The following is a 24,525-nucleotide window of genomic DNA, read 5'->3' on the forward strand; positions in this document are numbered from 1 at the left end:
CTGTTAAACACGGATCGTGTCACTTGCATCTCTGCGGAATGAAGCAGCTCCCTCCTGGTGGAGCTCCGCGGAGGTGCGTGCCCTGCTCCCAAATGCTGTTCTCAGAGCACATTCCAAGTGCCCAGGGTGAGCAGGAGGGTGCTGCAGGGATTCCCCCAGTCAAGGAGCCCCTGTCTCTCCACTGCTCTTTCCCTTAGCTGTTGCTACTGGACCGTCTTTTTTTGTGACCACACCCTAACACAATGTGTGATGATGTGCAGTAAAATTTGGTAAAACAGCATCCCTGCACAGATGAAATCTAGTTTGTCAAGCATGGCCCCACATGAATATTTATAACCATGAAGTAGTTGTAACCATAAAAGTAAGTTTGTTATGGGAAATACAACACGTTGATAGCTGGAGCAAACCAAACCCAACATGGTAAAGGCTGATGCAAGCAGTCCACAGGATTCCTCTGAATAGCCATGACTGCAGTACAGAGCCTGTGCTGCTTACATAGGCAAGCCCATGGAAAAATGGACTAATTAGAGAAGATTAATGATCAGTCTCAGCAAGATCTTGGCTTTTGCTTCTCTCATTTATCCATACATGACTCTTTGTTAAATCATGAGGGATTTTTATTCATATGTATAACTGCTTCCAGATGTTCCCACATGTGTTTAGCCAGCAAACTTACATTACATCTAAAGAAATGCAAAAGAAAAAAACACTACCTTGTGCAATGTGAAGGTCAAGCAGATGCAACCAGAGGCAAGGCAAAAGCTGCTGGTCCAGCTCAGCAATGACCACAGCTTTGGCCACTGCTGAGAGCCCCCATGTGTCTCTTGATTCTCACTGAGAACTTGGCTTACATGGGAAGAAAACATCTCCTTTAATGAAATTTCTCACTTTAATGAGAAAAATAAAGACCCTGATTGATGCTGTACATCATAACTAATGCTCTTGTTGCCTCACAGTTTTTTCCAGCATATTTTTTTGATTTAATTATGTTACATTTAGTATCCTTTACTCATACACAGCCATGTCTGGATATGGCTTTTCATAGGACCCAGGGTGAGTTATTTTGTTCTCTTTCAAGCTTACAAGATAAGCTCACCTCCCAGTAATAAATCCCCATGATTCAGGCTTTAGCAGGGTTTCCATGACCGTCATCTATCTCATGGCACAGCAAATGGGGTGATAATTCACGGGGTGGATAGAGTGCTGGGAGAAAGGCTCTCTGTGGTTAATTGGAGGGCAGGACTCCAGGAACAAGCTGATGGCACTTTGGATGCTGCTGTGCCTGTGATGCTGAGTGCTCATGCTTCTTGAGAGCACTCGTGCTTGCTTGTTGATTCATGTCACCCACGTCTCACTTCATACTCTCTTCAGCAAAAAGCAAAAGGGGAAAAAAGGTAATTGCCTCTGTTATCAGCATGGGTGTTAAAGCATCCCCTTGCAGGTTCTCAAACTGACACAGTGCTGAGAAGGATGGAGAGGGGAAGGTATCCATACCTAGCTTTTCCTCTCCCACTGCATGGGTGGCCTTGTTCTCCTTGTTCTCAACTTATTGCAATGGTACAGCTGTAGCATGGTGCAGCTGGTTACCCATGCCAGTCTCACTGAGACTTTCCAAAGGCACAAGTGAATTGGAGTGCCTGAAGCATGGATGCTCTGACTGTAACACTGGAGAAATGGAGACCTTTAAAAAGCCTTCTGGTGGCAAACCATAAACCCACAGGCCAGGAACTGGCTGCTCCAGGCATGCCTCAGATGGGAAACACACTGCAGGGAATTATGGAGACCATCTCTGCATCTTTTTTCCTCCTGTTCATTTTGGTTTTGAATTATCTCTCAGTCCTGCCACCTGAGGACCTGCCTAGCTGGGATGCTGCTGTGCTTCATCAGAGTGAGCTGCTGAGCAAGAGCCTGAGGGGTGACAGGAACAGGATGGGCTCTGCCGGAGGTGCCAGCATGCTCAGAAAGCATTTTGCACTTGACTGCCTTCTGCTAAAATTGCCTGGCATTTTTGTTAAAACATATTTCTGCAAGCCTGGGGAAGAGTTACATGCAGTCATGCCCAAGAGAGCAGCCAGGAGTGTTTTTCAGAAGTGGGGTAGTTTTACCTTTAATCCCCTGACAGTGAAGGGAAAGAGTGAATGAGAGATTCAAATCTTCAAGTCCAACACTGAGAGCATTGGCAGCAGCCCAGGCCCACCAAGGCACGTGCATGGAGCATGTGGCTCTCATGGGGATGGTACCATAGTCTATGTGAGGGCAGCTGCAGCCCAGTGCTGCTGAGCTCCAAGATCCTGCCTAGTCTCAGCTTCAGGCAGTGACTCACCCACACTCCCAGGCACACATCACCTCTGCTGCAGGGGGAAAGGCAGAGTTTCAGCTCTAGTGTCTTGTCTTCGTTTAATCCATTTAGAAAGCCCCCCTCTGCTTTCCCCCTGCCTCTCTGTCAGGAATGTTTTGGAAGTAGTGAAGGCATCATCAAAAAGCCCAGTACAAGTCATGGAAATGTCAGTGACTTCTTCCACTGTTTCCTTAACTCTTTCCAGGGTTCCTGTCAGTTGTTCAACTGTCTAAGCCTCCAGTTTTCATAGTTGCTGTGTGTGTATTTGTGTGCGTGTGAGTGAAGGCACCCAAAAAAAACCTCACAAATGTGCCCTTCCTTTGAAAACCCATGCTGAGATGGATAACAGTCTTAAATTAATCACTGTTGCTTTTCTCAAGCAGTTGTGGGTTATCTTAGAAGACATCTCCTCCCCACCTTTCCTGCTCCCTGTGATTCCATCTGCTTCTTACAAGACGAGGGGAAGCACCTTATGAAGAGCCAGCACCAGCACAGAGTCTCACAATGTCCATGCTGAGGGCATGAGGTGCATCCATGGCTGCTGGGATGTGCAGGGCCAGCACTGTGATCCAGCTGGAGGTCAGTTCAGGGTGGTGAGTCCTCAAACACCGTCAGGTTGTGCTCCTGGATGTGGCGGAGCAGGATCTGTGCCCGCCTGTCGATGATCTGGAGCAGGGGGCTCAGCCCCTGGGCACCACCCTGGCTGTCCCAGAGCTCCCTGTCCAGGCGCAGGGACCGCAGCAGCAGGCTCTGCAACCTGCCCGACCGCAGCGTGGCCACCGCCGCCTCGGGGAAGCTGCAGGGGGGGAGCAGGAGAGACAGGCAGGGAAGGGGTTTGTGTTGGGTTGATGTGGCCAGAAATGTGTATTCTATCACCATCTGCTGAAGCCGGGTGGGGCAGTGATCCTTATCTCCGTGGCACATATTATCTGCTAATGGGCCATCTTTAAGACAAGATGGGGCAATCATCTTTATCTTTTCCACAACCCATCCTCACTCCAGGAAGATACCATCTGCTGTTAACAGGCCATTAAGTCCCATTGTATGACTGATAAAATTACATCATCCCACTGGGAGATTCTCCAGCCAGGGGGAGGAACCAAGCCTTTCCTACCTAGATAAAAACTGAGATTTTGGACAGCAAGTTACTTTCTTTCCACTGGATTCCAGAGGAAAGCCAGACCTTTGTACATCATCCCTGGACCTTCAGAGGAAAACTGCACCTTCTACAGGATCACTGCTTCAGCTGAGCCACATCTGCCACTGCAGGAGGAGTGTAGACACCATTTAACGGGACTGCTACCAACACCCTGATTGACAGGGTATCAGGTTGTATTCTGACTTTGTCAGGGTTGGGATTTTTCTTTGTAATACTGTATTTCTATTTTAATTTTCCTAGTAAAGACCTGTTATTCCTAATTCCCATATCTTTGCCTGAGAGCCCCTTAATTTCAAAATTATAGTAATTTGAAGGGAGGTGGTTTACATTCTCCATTTCAAAAAGAAGCTTCTGCCTTTATTGGCAGATACCTGTCCTTCAAACCAAGACAGGGTTATCCAGGGAAGGCAGAGCAGAGAGCAGGGGAGCAGTGGGACACTCAGCTGCTTCAAGAGGAAATGAACGCCTATCCAGAGGAACACAGGATGAAGAGCCTTCTGCTTAAAACTCTACCCATGGTAAGCATGCAGGATAGCTCCATCAGACAGAGACCCAAACAAATTCCAAATCAAGAGGACTCTAGCATGCCAAAATGCCTCATAGGCAATGGCGCAAAAAATGCTGAAATACCTGATTATTCATTATTTTTGTGCAGCTGCCAATTAAAGCGGGGAAGCAGGCTTTGGAGCCTGCCATCATCTACCCAGAGCAGAATAAAGAGTTAGCTTCAGGGCAGGAGCACGTGGGTGTATTTGTGAGCCTAGCCACCCACCCTGTCCTGGGTGGGAGATGGTCCTGATTCAGAGGGATGCCCCAGGAGCAGTAAGGTGAGCACACACAGGGCTGCTGGACATCCCCTATATGCCAGCTCAGCCCTTGCTCAGCACATGCACATTCCTACCTCTCTATGCCTTGCAGGAGCCTGAAGTTGAGCTTCTCCTCAGGGTGCTGTGGCCTGCCTGCATTGTCAATGAACACCAAGCGGGATGGAGCACTCCTCCGGACCTGCCAGCAGGATGGGAAGGAGAAGTTCACTCCATGCAGTCACTAGTGTGGGGGTTTAGGCAGCTTTTTAATGCAGTGAGAAAGCCTGAGAGTATTTGGGGGAAAGCAGATGTCAATATCTATGTCCCTCCATGCCTGGGTCCCACCAGGGACCCAGCATCACCATGGGAACCTACATTCCCTTTGCTACCACCTCAGCCCTGCAAGTGCCTCCCAGGAACCTCCATGTTAGTCCCAGAGTAGCTCTTAGACAGCAGGGAGACATACCAGGATGTGTACCAGGACCAGCTCTGCTGGATTCCGGCACTTCTCATGGAGCATCTCCTCCACGCAGGGCTCAGAGGGATCAGGCTGAAACCCACAGCAGTAGCGGTCCAGGCGGTCATGAACCTGCAGGAGACATTTGGGGACCTTAGCAGGGACATGTGCCTGGGATGGGGATGTCCTACTGTGAGCTGTTCTTATACAGGGGAAAAGAAAACATTTCTAGGGATCCTCAGGTGATGTTGATGTAGCCAGAAATGTGTATTCTATCACCATCTGCTGAAGCCGGGTGGGGCAGTGATCCTTACCTCCGTGGCACATATTATCTGCTAATGGGCCATCTTTAAGACAAGATGGGGCAATCATCTTTGTCTTTTCCACAACCCATCCTCACTCCAGGAAGATATCATCTGCTGTTAACAGGCCATTAAGTCCCACTGTATGACTGATAAAATTACATCATCCCACTGGGAGATGCTCCAGCCAGGGGGAGGAGCCAAGTCTATCCTACCTAGATGAAAACTGAGATTTTGGACAGCAAGTTACTTTCTTTCCACTGGATTCCAGAGGAAAGCCGGACCTTTTTCTGGACCTTCAGAGGAAAACTGCACCCTTCTACAGGATCACTGCTTCAGCTGAAAAACATCAGTCACTGCAAGAGGACTGTAGCCACCATTTAATGGGACTGCTACCAACATCCTGACTGGTGTCAGGTTGTATTCTGACTTTGTCAGCGTTTTTGGGATTTTTCTTTGTAATACTGTATTTCTATTTTAATTTTCCTAGTAAAGACCTGTTATTCCTAATTCCCATATCTTTGCCTGAGAGCCCCTTAATTTCAAAATTATAATAATTTGAAGGGAGGGGGTTTACATTCTCCATTTCAAAAAGAAGCTTCTGCCTTTATTGGCAGACACCCGTCCTTCAAACCAAGACAGACGTGCAATGGAAAAGCTGTATACACTGGTGAGAGGAATGGAAGTACACATGGAAAACCCCTTTGGCATGAAGAAGGTGACGACAAAGGTGATGATTTTTCTGATGGGGTTCAGATACCTGGTACCTCCACAATCTGTAGCTGCACAGAGCAAAGGGGTTGTGCTTCCAGCTGAAAGGAAGGGAATATGTGCATGATGATGAATGAATAAAAAAAACCAACAAAGCACCCAAGGAAACCTAGAGTCTGAAACCTCAAAAAGAATTTCTTTTTCCAAGTCCTGGTGCTCTGTATGACAGTTTCATCTGGTTCCTGTCACATATGCAGCCTTTCATCCATCCCTATGGTAACCTGAGCAGCTCTCAATGGAAAGATGAATGGAAAAGTATTGGCAAGGGAAAAAGCAATCTGTGCATATGCAGAGCATGCCTGACATTTAAGTTGGGCCACAGTGACTTGTTTTAGCTACATTTGTGTTTAATCATTTGCAGGTGCTGCTAAGGCTCCATGTCCTCCAGATTGTCAAACCTCCTGCTTCCCATCCCAGTTCCCTGCAGAAACCCTGGGGTTGCTTGACAACTTCCAGTGCTTCAACCACACCCTTGGAGGAATGAAGGGTTTAAAAAAAAAAAAAATATATATAAAACTGTCAGACCCGGCCTCAGTATTTATGGGGCTTCCTCAGCTTTGTCAGAAGCAGCTGGTACATCCTCTGGGGTGGTTTGTGGGGCAGACAGAACCCTGTTGGCTGTCAACAGACCTCCCCATGGCTGTGTGTCATGTCAACACATGACCCTGTAGGGGAGCTGCCTCACCTCATCCCACTCTCGAGGCCTGTTTACAAAAAAAATCCCATATATATATATATACATATATGCTCCTTTAAATATATATGAAATATGTATAAATATATATAAAATAAATACATTTTCTGGTTGCAGCAGGAAAATGTCCGACTCACTGATTTGCTCAGCATTACTGATGCCAGCCCAGGAGGCAGGGCTCAGGGTGCAGAAAGGCTCCTGCAGCCACTGGGAGGGCTGGAGCAGGTCTCAGTGATCCTGAAGGAATCTATAGGTGACAATGAGACAGAAGCCAAGTGACCCACAGAGGCTGCCTATTCCCTTCACCCTGGTAATTAGCACAATTACAATTACAGGCTGTGTAATAGTATTACCAATTACAGGCTGTGCTTTCACATAGGTTCAGTCTGAATCCAGGCACTGCAGAAGATGTTGCAGGGAAACTCTAATTGTGATCTCCATGCCATTCCATTAAAAACCCTTTGAGAAGAAGGATTAGTCCCACAAAACTCTCTGTTTTCTGAGGTTTTATGAAGAACTCAGGTCAGTATTTCTCATTGGGAGACAGTCCAGTTAAAAAAAGTGTTTTAGCATCTTGTCACAAAACACATGGAAACAGAACAAAATATCACATTTCCTCCACACATCTCCTCAGTCTGCCTGCTGGAGAGCTCAGCACGCCAGTTTCTCTCACCTGCTATGTTATTTTGCAGGCTGAACAGAAGGTGAAGACATCCTGAGAGAAATTACAGAGATATTAAATAGGCTCAGCACTCCACTCACCCACCCAGGAGCATCTGTGAAACTGAGGTGGATTGGTGCTGAACCCACAGAGGTGTGAGATGGAGGCAGATCTGGTGTCCAAGTGGAGCCCCAGGAGAGGGACCAGATGGCTGTGGAGATCCTGAGAGTACCCTAACATGCTGACAAGCCCTCCCTCCCCTGGCCCTCCCCTGATTTTTTGTTTTTAATTTCTTATTTCCAGAGCCTAAACATCTCTAATTTATGGGAATTTTGGCATTATTGCTAGAACATAAATACATGAGCCACACCTCCCATCCAAGCTCAGACACTACTAGGAGCTCACCTTCAGCCTCTCTTATCCCATCCTGGGGCATCCCCTTGCATCTGATAGTTTTTCCAGTTATGATTCAGCCTGGGATGTCTTCTCCTAGGGTAAGTTTCCTTGTTCTCCCCCTAGATGGGAAGAGGGTGTCCTATGGCAGGATATGGCTGCAGAGTTCATTTGGTTTTGGCCCTCTTTAAAACACAGGACAAAGCCATCAGCAGCTGCCCCTTTTCTACCAGGCTTGGCATTTTGCCCCTACTAAAACTTTGCACATAGTAGGGGGTTTCCTTATGGCAAATACCAAGAGAAATCAACATAGAAGAAGCCAAATTTTAAGAGAAATTGAAGAAAACTACCAAGATTTCAATGCCAATGTACCAGAGGGTTCAAATCTCACAAATTCTTCTTCCCCAGCAGGGGTGTGAGATGCTAAAGCCATTTCTGAAAGATGCTACTCGACTTCTATAATATCCTGCAGGCTCTTTACTTTTGTGTGATTTTCCTGCATGGGAGGATTCAATCAGAATTATTGAGGAGAACCTGTGGATTGCCCTTGAGTTTATCATTGCACTGTTCAGCCCTTGAGGAGGAACTCTCTTTAGAACTGGATACTTTCTCCTGCAGCTTCAGCCTTTCCACTGCACTCAGCGGTATTTTGGCCTAGGGAAGGGAATTGGTTAATCTTCTAATTTCTCTGGTTGTTTCAGGTAAAATATTTTCAAGCCCAGCCAGAACTGCTCTACCTCTGCCAGTCACAGTTGTAAAAAAAGAAGAAAGAATAAGGAAAACATATTTTAGTAGCTTGGGTTTTTTTCTTTCTTCCCTTCTTTCTTTTTTTTTTGTATTAATACTTGTCCTTTCGGGCAGTTTTCGTTTGTCTGATAAACAGCCCCCAGGTGCCTAAACAGGCTTTCTTTTTCTCCACAGAAATCACTTCTGACTCCTCACAGCTGCCCTCCAAGACCTGATAGCTCTCTGGGATACTGTTGTAGTCCCTTGTAGCAGCAGGGTATGATTTTCCAGACAGAAGATTAAGTGCTATTAATGCCGAGGAGGAGGAGGAAGGCAGTACTGTCCAAGGCAGGGCTCCTTATTTACAGTGCCAGCAGCATATCCCTGAGTTTGGATGTGATGGGGCTGATGCAAAACATGCTGCTTATCCCTAGGGATACCCTAGGAATGTCTCTAGGGATGTCCCAAGCCTCTGCCAGCACAAAATGAACAGCTTGCCCACATGAGAACAGACTCACCACAACCTGCCTGTTTCCCCTGCAAGTCCCAAACATGGACCATACTCTGCACAAAGTTCTGCTGCTCCCCACCAGCTGACAAAAATACACCCCAAGAAACCACAGCTGTGTGATCCTGCAGAAGGAGACCATGGTCAGACAGTACAGGTGCAGGGGAACACTGGTGCCACAGCTGAAGGGACAGGCTGCCTCAATCACCACAGCCCTACCTGGAGAAGAAAGTCAAAGAGGGCCAGGCGGCTCCACTCGCTGTGTGGGATGCTGGAGCAGGGAGCATCCCTGGCCACCAGCCTGTGGGGCTGCAGCATCTCCTGGTACTGCAGCCATCCCAGGGCACAGGAGTTCTGGTCGTTGTTGGCATCCTCCAGGTGCTGGAGGTCAGGAGCCCACCAGATGACGGGGCGCGGGGCGCCGTCGGTGTAGCTGTAGGGCAGGAGGCGGCTGCCGAAGCGCCGGGCCACGGCGGGCAGGCTGCGGTTCAGCCCCAGCACCCGGTCCAGGTGGAAGGCCAGCACCTCGTACAGGTCCCCGGGGCGCTTGATGAGCCCGCAGCGCCCGTCCTGGCACTCTCCTCCCGGGCTGGCTGCCGAGACGTCCCCATCGGCATCTCCCTCGGCCTCGCCCACGGCAAGCAGCCGCACCCGCATGACCTGCCCGTGGGCAGGGACGCGGGCTTTGGACACCACCCGCCCACGGGACAGCAGCCGCATCTTCTGGAGGTCATCAGCAGAGAGCCACGGGGCACTGTCCCCCTCCATGCCCCGCCGCCTCCTGCTCCGGCCCGGGGCCTGCTCCTGCCGCGGGCCCGTGCGGGGCGCGGGGCGCCTTTTCCTGAGGGCTTGTCCTGCAGCCAGGGGAGCAGCCGCCTCCCTGGGGGGCGCCGGGGGGGACGAGGCCGGCAGCGGGAACAGGGAGTGCTCTGGGGGAGGGGGCAGGTGGATCAGAGCCAGCAGGGCCAGGGCCAGCAGCACCCCCACAGCTGCCGGGGCTGGCGGCTTCATCCCCGTCCTTCGCCACGGTCGCTGGGCCTGCGGGGACAGAAGGGTGGAATGATGCTGGAGTGACACTGCAGGCAGAGTTTGCCCCTCTGCGTGTGTGATCCCTGCAAGAGAATCCACTAGCACTCGCTGCCTCCACAGCACCGCTGCAGGGGCTTATGGCTGGTGCCATGATTTGTGCCAGAAATCAGCTGCAGTCCCGTCAGAAGCAAATCACAGCAAGGGCTCACTCCCCACACAGAGGCTGCCATATCTGCAGCACCGAGGTACAGCATGACCTTGTGGGCAATGAACTTTTCATGGTCAAATATTTCACTTTAAAAAGACTCGATGAAAAAAAAAAAATGCCCCAAAACACAAAAACCACAAAAAACCCCAACAACACAACAAAAACAAAACCAAAAAAACCAATGAAAAAACAAAAACAACCCCACCAAACCAGGGCAAACTCCTATCTAGATGTGAACACTTCCCAGATCCTAAGAGGTTTTATTTTTCAGACCTTACTCTGGGCACCCTCACTGGCTCCTATTCTGGTGGCACACTGAACTGAACCCATAACTTGAATATCTCAATGTGTGCTGAGACAAGGCCCCTGGAGCTCTGCCCATCACTGTAGCCAGCAAAAGCACAGCAGCTCCAAGTGTCAGTCAGGACCTGTGACTGGCTATGTGTTAGAAAAAAGGGTGTAAACTCCTGGAGGGCCGGAGCACCTCTCCTATGAAGACAGGCTGAGAGAATTGGGATTGTTCAGACTGCAGAAGAAAAGGCTCTGGGGAGAACTTACAGCACCTTCCTGTGCCTAAAGGGGCCAATGAGAGTGCTGGAGAGGGGTTTTTCACAAGGATATGGAGTGACAGGACAAGGGAAAAGAGCTTTAAATGGAAAGAGAGGTTTAGATTAGATATTAGGAAAAAAAATCTTAACTGTGAGAGTGTTGATGCATTGAAACAGGTTGCTCAATTAATCTGTGGAGGCCCCATCCCTGCAGTGTTCAAGGCTAGACTGGATGAAACTCAGACTAACCTGGTTTAGTGGAAAGTGTCCTTGCCCATGACAGATGGGCTCAAATTAGACATCATTAAGGCTCCCTCCAACCCAAACCCTTCTGAGTCCATGATCCAATCTATGCTATATGTGAATTCTAAAGTATTCTGATTCCCAGCACTAAGGAACTGCCTTTAAGCAGCTGGGGCTGCCCTAAGCACAGCACATTGCCATTTAGGCTGAGGTAGAGGGCAGTGGTAGGGCAGCACTGTGGCATTCTCCATGCCAATCCAGTCCCTGAGCCATGCTGCACCCATGCCTCATTCACTCTGGTTTGGGCAGCCTTACACACTTCAGGAGGCTGCAGCCACAAAAAGCACCTTGGCACTATTTCTCTTCTTTCAACAGGCATTTCCAAGCAGCTCAAACCCACATTGGAAGTCAAGGAGATGGTCAACTAGATAATTTTTTCCCAATTATTTATTTTGGAAGCATGAGCATATCCATGGCAGACACAGCAGGACAATATATTGCCAAAGAAGGGATAAGAGACTGTTTATAAGAGGAGAAGCTTGAAAAAAGCAGCTAAAAAGCTGGGGAGGTGAGAGCCAACAGCCAGAATAACTTCCAGAAAGCAGCTGGGCAAGCAGAAGCATTTCCAGCCATGGGCCTTTTAGGACTGCAGGCTCCCACTGACCACAGGGACCCACCACCAGCACAACTCCTGCCCCACAGGCAGCTGCCCCAGGCAGCCCCAGTGCATAAGCTTATAAGCTGACACAGCATTATCCTAAAATCCATCAAGTTTCATGTCTTCAGCTTGGGGAGACTGCTTCAGACAGCCCCCTGGTGAGGAGCCACATCCTTTGCAAAGACACAGCTGAGGTGGGTAAGAGGAGCCACTGATCCACTGGTCCCAACCCTAGGGGTGTTCCATCCATGCCTACCTTCCAAGACCAGATTTAATGCAGTTTACAAGAGCTATTGATGGTGCACTTGGAGTGATTCAGCTTTATAGCTCTCACTTAATTGCTTCTCTCCCAGAAATACAATGTAGTGCAGCAAAATATATCTGCTGGGCCGAATGCTTTTTTCAGACAGGGTTTACACCAGCCTCTGCCAGGAGCCAGGGGCTGTCTGGTACAGCCAGACCTGCCAGGGACCCCTGCTTTGTCTCTTCCCAGAGCAGAAAGGACCTAGTCTGGGGTGAGACTGTCCATAGAGGGATGTCCTGTCCTAGATCACCAGCAGGGTCACTCAAGGCTTGGCATTAACTGTCCCAGTCATCAAACTACATGGCTAAGTCATTGTCTTAGGTATCTTTCTGGGGAGGGGATGGTCATGAGCACCCCTAAGCACCCTGAGGGGCAGCAGGACTTCTGCAAGGGGCTGGTTGTGATGCCTCTCCAGCTTTCTCCCACTTGGATGGGATCATAATTTTCTGTGGAACCATAGACAACACCAAGTGGAACAGGCAACACCCAAGCTCAGTTACTCCAAACCTTCATGCTTCAGATTTCAAGCAAATTCTGCGGAGTTCAGACATATACCCTTTCCCAAACATCTGCAATCCATGTCTGACCTCCTGAGCAAAAGTTTAGGGGAGGTGTAATGTCCTAGTTTAACCATAGCAAAATAACTCTGTGGCATATAAAGGGTATCCTGATATCCTGGTATCCTGATATCCACACTCCTTTCAAATCATCACTGTAAGTGCCTCACAATCTGTTCCTCTGGCCTCAGAGTATGCTGAATTAATAGCAGTGATATCTATGGGATCAATCTCAAAGGATAGGGCTAAGTGTAAATCTCAGTATTCCCATCTGCACCCAGCCAAGTCCCTTCCCAATCTGTGCTTTCTTGGGCATGTTTTCCCAGCACCTCCCCTGTCCCACACTTCTGGAGAGACACAGCCCATCCCACTCTCATCAAAACCCTCCATAACCATTTTCTTCAGCAAGGAGGATTTTCACAGTGATTGTTTTTGTTATCCAGCTGATAATAACTCTCTGGCTGCTTATACCATCTCTGGATATCTAAAAAGCCTGACAAAAGTCTGACAAAAATTCCAGTATCCTAGGGGGAGAATGCATGTGGGAGCCATATGGAGAACCTTCAAAACACTGCAGGAAAAATTCTTTTTAACCCACAGCCGGAGAACAGAGTATGCCAAACGGATGGCAACGATTGCTGGGTTTTTAATGTCAAGTCATTTTACAGTCCAAGTGGTTAAGGAGTCATTATTGTCCAAACCCACTTTGCCTTCCTTGTAAGTGAGTTTGGGTTTGGGCATCACAAGTTAGAGCCCCATCACTTTCCCAGCCTGAACTTGAAACCCTGGGCTGTGAAGTTGGGCAAGGGCCAGTGCAGGCTCCCTTCCCCAGTGCAGCTCAGGGTTTCCCTGCCACATCGACAACAAAAAGAAACAAAAAAGGTGCAAGTACAGTCTCTGTGTTATTTCTGGCAGTTGATATTGTAAATTTAATAACAACCTAGGTGACAAAACATTGCAGAAATAATACTGTATTTACAAGCCCTGGGTAAATACTTTTCCAAAGAATCTTTCTCTGAGCCCTTGCTGTATAAAAAAGGTTGCAGTTTAAGCTATGGCTTAGATTCAGCCCGAAATGCAAACCATACGTACAGCTCTGCTTTGCCAGGCTGACATACTGACAGTACTGCATGTCTTTGCCAGAAATTAGGTCCTTTTCCCAGCAGGCAAAATCCATAAAAAGGCTTAAGAGAGGTACTACTTGTTCCAGCATGCCAATAAGTAAATAATATATATTCTTGCTCATCAGAGGGACATACAGCACAGCCCAGGCTCTGAAGGCACAGTGGAGAGCTGTGCAGCTTTGATGCTAGGAGATAAAACTTTCTAAGTCTGGTTGGAGGTGAGGTGGGGGAGGGTTATCCCTGACATTGTATTCCCAGGATGCTTGAACCTTGGCAGAATTTGAAGCGGAGAAGCCTGTTTTCAATTTCTTTTCAAAGTGCATCAAATTGGCTTTGTTGAGCTTGAAAGAAAAGAAAAACAAATCCCAAACTTCATTATCCAAGAATGTAAGAAACAGCCCTGAGACTAGAAGGATGCCACAGAAATACGTGGCTGTTGAAAACTGGATTGATTTCTGCTTTCCTCTGGCATTAAAACGAGTCCTCCCACCCGTGCACCAGTACTGCAAGACCCCTTCAGCAGTAAATCCCACTGTCCCAAAGAGGTGCCCAAAGAAGCCAGGATGGCTCAGCCATGTCCATGTCAGTCTCAGCCACCCGCCTGCCTGCCTGAACTCCCAAGCTCAGAGGACTTTGCCAAAGGCACCCTGTGGATGAGCAGGTTAAAGGCAGGCCCTTGCATTTCTCTGGATGCACATGAGCGGGGTGCATTCTGCATGGGGGGTGACACACACAGGGCTGTGCTCACCCACCCAGCTCTGTGCTCACTGCCCGCCCAATGAACCGCAAAACTGCCTGGGCAGCAGGAGGTGCAGCCTGCCGTGACCAATTTTAACAAAGACTGCTTGGAAAACAAGTGGGAAACCTCTTCTGCCTGCCCCCCACCTCTGGGAATGTCTCCAGAGCCTTGCACCCACACATGGTGCTTGCAGCAGCTCCCGGTGCAATGGGGGAGAGGGCATGTCAATCAGATCTGGAATTGGATCAGCCTCTTCTTTTTCACATTCAGGAGGCTTTCTTGGTTTGTTATGGACTGGAGACCCATAACTGTGCTGAGAACATGGAAGGAGATAAAACCTCTCCATCCCTGGAGTGACTCTGGGCAAGTCTGAGCAGAAGGAAATGCTTGGCAGCATCCATCGCCCATCATTCAAGTGCTTAAGTGCCTTCCTGTATTATCCTGCTCAGGGAAGATGGATGGCTCGCAGAGGAGGAATTGACTAAAGACAGCTATTAAATGGTGATTGCCAGTCCCAAAGGTAGCTCTAGCTCCCAGGAAGACAGGTCTGCTGTGTTCCCCCAGCACATGGGGACAGCTCCACCAACACTCACCTGCACCCACATCGTCATGGGGCATGAAGAATAAGACAGCCATTCATCCAGCCTCATGATCCATTGAAGTGGCTGCAATTCCTAGCAGACCCTCACCAGCTTAGTGTCTGGATTTTCTTCCTTCAGAGATGAAGGTTTTTATCCTCAAAAATGCTCTTCCAGAGGGGAGAGCCATGATGCCACCATATTTGGGCACTCTACAGACACCCTGAAGACCATCCTGCTTGGCTCCAGGACAGGGATGTGGCAGGTAGGGGATACCTGCTCAAGGTGCTCCTCCAGCCTCACTTCCACACAGGTGGCTTGGGAAGCTCAAGCCAGGCACTGAAAAGGTGGGAAAGGGGACTGCTCCCATAAAGCCTTTGAAATAGAGTCATGGCAAACACTGGGTCAGGTGAAGTGGGGAGATGGAAATGTGACACATCACCACATGGTGCTGGGTCCTTCCCTGCAGAGTCAGCAGAGTCCTCAGAGCTGGCACACAAGCCTCTCACCAACATGTCCAAAACCAAACCAGAAAATGACCAAGTTAAATTGCCTGGGATGAAACCTTAAAACATGCTGTAATTTGCTAAATTTTGGATAGTCTGCAAAGTTTCTGGGATCATTTATAGCCTAAATGTGAGACCAACGTGCTTTGCACTAGCAGAGGGCAGCTCTCCGGCAGCAGCATAAATGGATGAAACAGTCTTGGCATGGTTCAGTCTGAGCACTGACTTCAAAGGGATGGTGCCAACACACCTCCTTTAACTTCTCAAATAATGTTGCCTTCACAGTTCTTCCCAGTTATCACTACGGCCTTGGGGCAGCAAGTTATAAAAACCTGGAAACCTTTAAGCTCCACAGCCTCTCTCTAGTAATAACCTCCAGGCCCTGCATCAACCCCTCGAGCTTTTTTGCTTCCCAGGGATGAAATGTCCTGTTTCTTGCTCTAAACTTCCCACCCAGACTGACTAGTTCTGGTTTTTGGGAGGCTTCTTGCCCTGGAGGTTCTTCTCTGCACAGCCATAGGCTAAGCACAGCTCCTTCTCACACATCCATCATCCAAAGGACCATTTTGAACAAAATCTTCAGTCACAGCTGTAAACTGCTCTGTTTAACAGTGCTATTCCCATTGCACTGTCTGCTCCCAGTTGAGTTATGTGCTAAAGAAGCACAGCAGAAACACAGGCTTATAAACCCCTTGCCCTCTCCAGGACTAGCTTACAAGAGTGGCAAGACTTCCAGCATCCCAAATACCCTGTTCAGTATCTCTGAAGAAGGAAGACCTGGAGTAGGAGGCAGAGGATGCACCTTGAAGAAAACAGATGGCCAGCACCTGGCTGAAGGACACCACACCATGGGGTGCAGCTGATGTAGTCAAGGTCAGGGTTGCTGCGTGGGGAGACCCAGAGGGGACCCACACCTTGTCCTGCATCTGGTGTGGACTAAAGCTCTTCAGGGTACTGGCAGAAACTTGCTTATCCTGTGATGACACCATCCTTACCCCAAAATTATGTGATTTTCACTGAGCAAAAGGAAAGATTCATAATTCTCCTCACTCCCATTGTGTAAATCTCAGCTTGCAGACAGCTAATACTCAGCTCTGTGTGGGATGGACAGAGAGTTTTTCATCCTGGTGCTATATACAGCACAGCTCAGGACTACTCTGGTTTAATCCCAGAAGTGAACACAAAGCACCACAAAAATAAACAGTCTCCAGCATGCCACACTTCTTCTGCTTAAAGCAAGCAAACTAAAAACTTTCAGATGCCTTATCTTTCTCCTATTTAAGATCAGAGAAAGGGCTTTTACTGCAGACTCTTGCACTTAGCTGGATCTTCTACTTCTTGGAGACACATCTCCCAAAAGATTGATGGCAGTATTTCAGGACACGTCACTGAGATGCACAGGTCTGTTTGCATGTGCAAACATCTCCCTTACTTTTCACTAAAATTGATATCAACCTGCACCCAAACTATCCAGATCACTGAGGACCTGAAACAGCATCCCATGCTCACAGGAGGTAGAAAAGACCTGGGCAGCCCTGAATGCATGACTGTCCTGCTACCCTCACAGGACAAGGGAGGATATTCCCTCCTCTCTCTCTGCTCATTCCCGTAACCCTCACACTTACATGGGAGCAGCACAACCTAGAAATTCCTGGCAGGGACGTCAAAGAGGGAAAGCAGCAGTTTTGGGAGGCTGTTGCTCCCTCACTCCACCACTGCTGTGCAGGCTCCTGCCAGGTTTCCCTTTTCCCCCTCCCCTCGTCCCAGTTTCCCGGCCAGCCTGTTGCACTCAGCTCCGTAAGCTTTCAGAGCAGCTTTCCCATCTGCCTGCTGAACCAGCAAGTAGGGGGCCCCTTCCCCAGTGAAACAGATGTGGCTTGCCTTTGTGCAACATCTGCGCCTCATGCCCCGCTCATTTGGAACAGTCTTGCCTTTGTTTCTGAGGGGTTGTACAGGGGGTGCTTTGGAGGAGGCAGCAGCCTGTGGCCCGTGGGCTGGACTCCTTCCCTTCAAGTCCCACACACAGACTGCCTCCAGCCCTGAGTTGCTTCTGGGGAAGAAGAATATGCTTAGTTCCTGTGGCATTCTGGAACTGACAGTCCTGCTCCTCAGCAGGTTCCAGCCACAGACCATAGCTTAGGAGCTGACTCCTTTGGGATCTCTAAACCCAGGGATGTAAAAACTGGAATCTGGGAGCCGTGGACCCCCTTCCTCACAACTCCCCTCACCTCGGTAGCTTCTCTTGCTGCACCTTTAGGCTGCTCACCAGCTCTGGTTTGGCATCCCCAGAGGGGCTGTGCTGCTGCAGCTCCTCCACACATAACAGAGGCAAAGAGCAGAGATGCTAGAAAGCCATTTCCCTCTTGCAATGTGTTCTGGCCTGTATTTAATATAGGTAGGAATACATTACAATAAAATCACATTTTATTTTCTCCTGCTCTTGATGAGTTTGCCAATACTGCTTGTGAGTGCCTGGAATGCTGCTAAAACTCTCACATGTTTTGGCATTTGGTTCAGTTTTATTTACTTTATCAGGGGTTATGTTTTTTCTATATTTTGGGGAGAAGGGATTTTGATCCACTTATTTTCAGTTTTCATTTCTAACTGGTGTACTGGCACCAGGGAACAGGAATGGTTGCTTGCCTGGTGGGGACTCAAAAGACCCTCTATGGGGTGTTGGTAAGAAGTAGCACTGGATTCCCTTGTTGAAGTTCCAGTGGAGGTTGCCCAAGTCAGACAGTTGGGTTTCCCTGAGCTGACTGTCAGGCTTTTCCCTTCCTGGAGAGCAGAGAAGTGCATTCGTGGGATTCCAAAGGGGAGGGAGAAGGAGGAGGACAGCGGGGCCTTTCAGCCCTGTGGGCTTTCTTCAAAACAGAATTGCTCATACCAGCCCTGGCCTCAGCTGCAGAATGTAACCCTATTTTCCTCCTGTTAAGCCATTACATTTGAAAGAAAAAAAAAAAAGGGGAAAGAAAACTGCTTGCTACTTAGCTTTGAGTGCTGCCTGTGTCCTGCAGACCCTATCCTGGGCAAAGTCTGCTGGCAGCCACCCCCAGCCTGCTTCTTCTCCTATCAAAGTCCATGGGGTGAGCAAGCAGAGCAAACGTGGTACAAGCATTGGTGCAGCCAGGCTCACAGAAAAGGGGATTTTCCTTCAGGGCAAGGCAAGTAGCTGCAGGTGGACTGGAGCTACTGAGCATTGGAAAGAGAAGGGGTAATTGAGGCATTTGGAATCCATGCCGGAGGATTAATACAGTGTAATCAGCCCCTCATATTTAGAGTGCCTCATACTAGGCAAACAACAGCAATTGGAAACTGCTCACTGGCAGATTTTGAAGGCAGAAGAAAGAAGATGTTTCTGTAATGCAGTCATCCCCCAGCTCTCTCTGCTGCAGCAGGTCGGGCATGTGCAGCGGCCGGATCCAGCAAGAAGCCGGCTGCAAGCGTGCTCTCCATGCCAACAGGGGAGCTCACAGCTGGCATCCCTCTGGCTTTCTGCAAGGAGTCACCCTCCTGGTGATTTTGAAAGGAGTCAAAAATCATCTCAAGCATTTTGTTTGGGGGGTTGCTGCAAATGAAGCAGCAAGACAATCAGCTGGGGGGCGTAGCCTGGATTTATCCCTCATGACCATCAGTGCCCTGCCTGCAGGTGCCCAGATCAAACCCAGATTACGGGCAAAATCAAAGCACTCAATGCTCACAAAGGGGAAAGGACTGCAGAAACAGACCTTTCTTTGCCAAGGCAAAATGGAAATCCTGGCAAAAAGTGAATACCCCATTCTCACACGAGAGACCACACCAGGTACCTGGCTCAGGCTGAGCCTTTGAAAGGTTTCATAGTGAAGGCTTGTGCAGAAAAACGTTACTGCAGACAAGAGGCTGATGTAGGGAGAGTTGCCTTGCTTTTCCCTTTGACAGGGAGGAGTTATCTCCAAACCCAAAATGGGTGACATGAGCACCAGCCTTGTAATTTTTTCCTACTGCTGAAGTTCATTAATTAAGAAACCCAAAGCAGCTTCTGCAAACTGTAGGATGGAAAGTGTAAAGCCTGACACTAGTGCCCCCCCTACACAAACACACCCCAGTGAAAGCTGGCACAGAAGCATTGTCCCCAGAGATGCTCTGAGTCATCAGCACACTCTCTAGGACAAAAAAGTGCTCCAGTGACACAAATGACCAGTTTCTGGCAACAACATCAGGCATCTCCTCAGCTCATCCATCACAGGTTTACAATCCCTGCCCAACACAAACTTGGCAAGGGCTGAGGTAGTGAAGCAGGGACAGAGCACCCGCCCCAGTGCAAACTCCCTGGCATGACACCTGCTGTCCCCTGGTGGTGCAGGGGTAATGGGGCATGGGGGGACCATCCCAGCTCAGCTTTGCTCAGATGTGTCTGCCAAGGGATGGTCCAAAACAGAGCACTAAAACTAGATGACATGAAGCACCACCCTAATGTTTGGAACACGCTACAGATGTGGATAAACCTTCTGATGCTGGGGAAGCACATTTCTTGGGAGGGACATGAAGTTTTCTCTTGCCAAATTGGCCGATTTCGTGGCTTTTTGATGAAAGTGCTGTGCTTTGTCAAGACCAAACAGAAAGCACAGAGCAGCTCTTCGTGATCTCTGCCTGCACTTTGCTGCCTACACCCCACGCTGCTCGCCTGCCTGAAGCAGTGCCACCTGGCCACTTAAAAGAGGTGGTTTTTGGCTGAGGGACCGTAATCACCTCCCTGGCTGACAGCAGTGCTTCAGCTACAGCAGCCCTAGGCACTGCCTTTAGGGGCATCCTGACAATCTGCTCTGTCCATCCCTAGAGCATTCTTACAATCTGCTTGGTCCATCCCTAATGCTTTAAAGCACGGAAAAGTGCTGTAGTGATTCCCTGGCTTGGAACGCTCTGACCCTCCGAGTGCTCCCGCCCAAGCTACCCCCAGGATGGAGACACCCAGGATGTATTCCTCATCCCATGGGGCAAACCCAGCTTTGCTCCCACTATCAGCTCAGCAAGGAAACCCCAAAATCCTACCATGTCTCGCAGCAGCCGACTCACTCCTCCTCATGTGCTCCAACGCCTCTGGGCAACACGGCGCTCTGTCACCTCCTCAGGCGGGTGCCGGTCGCCTGTGGCACTTCCATACCACACCAGGAGCCCGCACAGAACACAAAAAAACCCCTAAAAAATAGTAATTAAAAAATTGAAAATTATCCAGCAGCTAATCAGCTGGCTCATCTCTGCAGGGCACTAATCAGGGCCGGGGGTGTCACTCAGGTGCCCCTCCAGGCTGTCTGCAATGCCCAGCTCCTGTCACCACACTCCGCTCCCCCCAGGCGGGAGGACACCCTTCAAACTTCAGCTGCGAGTTTTCAAACTCTGCCTCATCCCAGACCCACCTCCCTGTGGGGAGGGGAATGGAGAGGCTGGGAAGGGGGGAACAGGCATTTGAAAAGTCTCTTTTTCACAATAAAAGCCCTTCTTGCTGCTTTTTTTCTGGTTTGGTTTTTTGTTGTTTTTTTTTAATACCGAGGGCAAATTTGAGCCAGAAGGAGATGAAGATGCACACACTCCTCCTGAGTCCATTAGTTCCCAGTGACCCCGTTGCCAGCCAAGTAGAGGAACCACTAGAGCCCCAGGGACCACAGAGACCCCAGAGCCAGGAAAGCAAACCAGAGGTCTGTGCAGAAGTGCTCATGAAAATGCTCTTTGCAGGTCTTTTTTAGCATTTCTTTGCCTTTCAGTAATGATCCAGCAAAAAGCCATGCCACATCAATGCCTGGAGTGGATGCAGACCTGGGAGAAAATTTCTTATCTGCATAAAAGGCATTAATGCACTAAAACCATTTTTAGCGTGCTCAGACACCTGTTTTTCTGGGGCACCCAGTGCCTGCAGGCAGCCAGGAGAGGGGCACAGGGGCAGAGGACCCTCACCACAGCCAGCAGTGCAGACTGCAGGGCTGAGCCCTGCAGAGCCCAGTGCAGTTCCCACACCCAGTGCCATTTCCTAAGTGCCATCTCCTCAGGCCTTTGGAGAAGAGGGTCTGGAGGCATTGCTTTGGACAGCAGTGTCTTTCAAGAGGCCTCTATGGCCAAGCAGGATACACAGGTACCTGCCAGACTGCAAAGCATTTATTTTATTTTCATGTAACTTTCCCCTTCTAGCTGTGGTCAAGCAAAACCCATCAGTCCTTCACTGTGCATGTGACACTGCCCACTGCTACAGCCCCTCACCAGCTTCAGCCCCAACCAGCCCAGCTTGGGGACAGGAGGAAACACTCTGTCTCAGGTGTGGGGGCTTCCCAGCTCCCTGACACCTGCAACTACCTCCTCCAGGAAACCATAAACCAGATACAATTGGCATTGTTATTTACTGATATTTGTATTTTTAAAAAAATCTGATAAAGGCACAGTGCAGACTGTTGTGAGGTATAATGAAGATATATATGGTGGTCTAAAAAGACAAGAGGATGAGGCTGAAGGAAACTGGACCAAGTCACTTGACCAAGCAGCACAGGAGGGTAGTGGCAGACCCACGAGGAGGCTCCTGTGTCCCCAAGCCCTATTCTAGCTCACTAACCATGCATGGTCCACAGTGACATTTCACAAGGTGATGCAGCACTGTGGATGCAAAAAATAATGGCAGCTAGATGCTTTTGCTCAGTGTGCTCTTGTGCCAGTCCTAGTGCCCCAGGGCCTTCATGCCCTCTTGGCTCATTGAGTGCATCCTATTTTAATATGGTAAATCTCCCTACCCCCCCACTGCTACTCAAAACTATAGCTAAGAAACAAAGTGGTTTGAAGGTTACACACCAAAGCAGAGTGCCTGCTTTTGGCTCCATGCCCTCCTTGGGCATGAGGAGGGATGAAGAAACCAAGCCCTCCATCCCCCCCTTGCTGCTGCCACCAACCTCATTGACCCCCGCCTGTCCTGGACACTGCAGCACTGAACACCCTGAAACACTTCTCTTCAGACCAGATAATAACCTCATACTTCTAATACAATTAGCAACATGAAGTAATTAGCAATAACCTACTATTGGCCTTGGCACAAAGACTTTGTCTGGAGACAAAGCGAGCTCCAGGGAAGGGATCTGCAGGGCTCTGCAGGCTGAACCCTGTGCATCACAGCTTCTTGGTGACACCTCATTTTGGAAGTGTTTGCCTTCATCTCCCTTTCTTAATTTTGAAATGATTCAATTTATATGCAGTTTTCTGTCAAAATGATTCCTGCCAGCGCAGCGGCACTGCGAGCCTTGACTGACAGGACGAGCGCTCCGGCTGGTCTCTCTGGATTGCCTCTCCCTACAAATAACCCTTTAAAATGCACGCCTGACACCTGAGGAATTTGACACCACAAACAGGCTTGGATGGCTGCAGCAAACAGACTTAAGTGATCGGTGGCCAAACCAGTAAGGTAAATCTAGCGTGCCTTGAAACAAACGCTCCAATCTTGGCATTATGAAATTTCAAAATATTTATTTCCCCCCTCCTTCCCCTGCTTTTTAATGACATTCACCGTGCAAAAATCAGATTTAAAAAGCAGACCTAAGAACCAAATGCATTGTAAACTAGTTTCCTGACGACTCCCCAAATCCATAAGCCTGTGACTATCTTGTACCTGAGCTGGTAGCCCTAAGCCCACCACTGTAGCCCCCAGATCCCATAAGTAGCGTCCCTGCTACTGTGTTCTGAGAAATTAGTGACTATGTGAACAGTGGAAACTGCTTTTCTTCTCTCCTTTTTCTTTTTTATCCCGAGCTTCTCTGCTCACATTCTCACAGGCATTCATACTCATACACACAGAGATTTCCCTGATGTTTCCTGACTTTAGCTGAGGCCAATCAGACAGACACCACTTCTTCAGGATGAGGGACAGTCCCCACACCAAGAAACTCCCAAAAGGTGTAGGTAGCAAAGGAAGATGGAGAAGAGCAGGGAGGTGTGACTGCACCCAGCTTGCAGGCAAAATATGAGTCTCTAAAACAGGCACGTCTCTCACCAGGTGCTCAGGCCAGCTGACCCACAATTTCCAACAGCAAAGATCTCCCGAGCCTCATCCCTCTCACCTTGTACTTAGGGAGGAGGAAAAGCTGTTCTGTCCCTGTTGCAAGGCAGGTATGAGGGGCTCAGTTTCCTGGTATCTCCTGGTGGATCCAGCTTAGCCAGGAGCAAGTACTTGGAAACAAGAGAGCTGTCCCTAGGGTTCTCTAAGCAGGCCAAAATCCAAGGAAACCAGTGGAGAGCAAAGAAGGCTGTGGGTGCTGTTGTACGACTCCACTGCAGGCACTTGCAAAATCTTCTGGTATAACCCTGACTCCATTTCATAGAGACTGCCTTGCCTTTCCACTTGCTTGTCCTCGTGAAGAAATGCCTGCTTGCAGAAGGAAGAAAATAGGCTGATTTTTTTTCTTCTTTCCCAGCAATACTTTTTTCTTTCCCTTTCTGTCCCAGTGGACCTGCATTCATTTCTCCCTTGGGAACTAAAGACAGGCAGTGGAAAGGGGACAGATTTCAAGAGCTGTCAAGGAACAGAAAGCTATTCTGCCTCTCAGAAAGTAAAGCTGAAGGGTTTTTTTTTTCCTTTTAGAAAAGTGTGAGGCTTTAATAGGTTTGAGGGGCTATGAATATGACTTTTCACATCTGCCAAGATAATTATAAGCTTGAATGAATTTCTGAGACCCAAACCCTGCCCAGATAAATCATACCTATCAAGCAGTGATTAAAAACAAGCTGTTCAGAAAGCCTTCAAATTTCTCTTCCCTTTTCACCCCACTATCTCCTCTATCTGTTAGTAATGGGTCTCAATGCTTTACTAAGGAACTGTAGAGGAAACGCTGGTATTCCACCCTTTCTCTGCAGGAGGTGTGAAAGAGATGGGAAATTAAGGCTATAGGGATCAAGCAGAATGAAAAGAAATTTGGGCTCACACTGGGTCTGGCACTGGGACACAGAAGGCGCTGAGAAGCAGGTAAGGTGTAAAACTGAATTTTGCACCTGGTGTCAAAGCATGACATGAACCCAAGCAGTATCCCTACAGAGGACAAGCAAGAGTCCCTAACTCACAGGAGAACCTGGATGTGCGTGATTTCTTTCAGTTCACTGTGTGTGGGAATGACTCTTGTATCTCAGGTTTTGTTCATTGTTCACATGGAAATAAGCCCATCCAAGTAATTTATGGAATGCACTGAATTTTCATAAATATGCTGAAGAAGCAGCACA

General features: G+C 48.8%; 1 protein-coding gene across 1 annotated transcript; it reads right to left on the bottom strand.

Annotated features, from left to right (window-relative positions):
• Positions 1-213: 213 nt before the first annotated feature.
• On the bottom strand, positions 214-20,714 carry GASK1A (golgi associated kinase 1A). Its single transcript, XM_079301235.1, has 5 exons — positions 20,338-20,714; positions 9,035-9,853; positions 4,770-4,892; positions 4,399-4,502; positions 214-3,134 (listed from the first exon to the last, which is right to left on the bottom strand). Exons 1-5 carry the CDS (start codon positions 20,338-20,340, stop codon positions 2,924-2,926), a joined length of 1,260 nt encoding a protein of 419 aa, XP_079157361.1. The 5' UTR covers positions 20,341-20,714; the 3' UTR covers positions 214-2,923.
• Positions 20,715-24,525: the final 3,811 nt, after the last annotated feature.

The sequence above is a fragment of the Erithacus rubecula genome (assembly GCF_903797595.1).
Source record: "Erithacus rubecula genome assembly, chromosome: 3".
Taxonomy (NCBI): domain Eukaryota; kingdom Metazoa; phylum Chordata; class Aves; order Passeriformes; family Muscicapidae; genus Erithacus; species Erithacus rubecula.

Bases quoted from the DNA above. Each gene is read 5' to 3' on its own strand.
- GASK1A (XM_079301235.1), bottom strand. The intron at 4,503-4,769 runs GTATGTCTCCCT...TCCTGCTGGCAG, and splicing joins TGGTCCTGGTACACATCCTG to GTCCGGAGGAGTGCTCCATC. The intron at 3,135-4,398 runs GTAGGAATGTGC...CCCCCCCTGCAG, and splicing joins CTCCTGCAAGGCATAGAGAG to CTTCCCCGAGGCGGCGGTGG.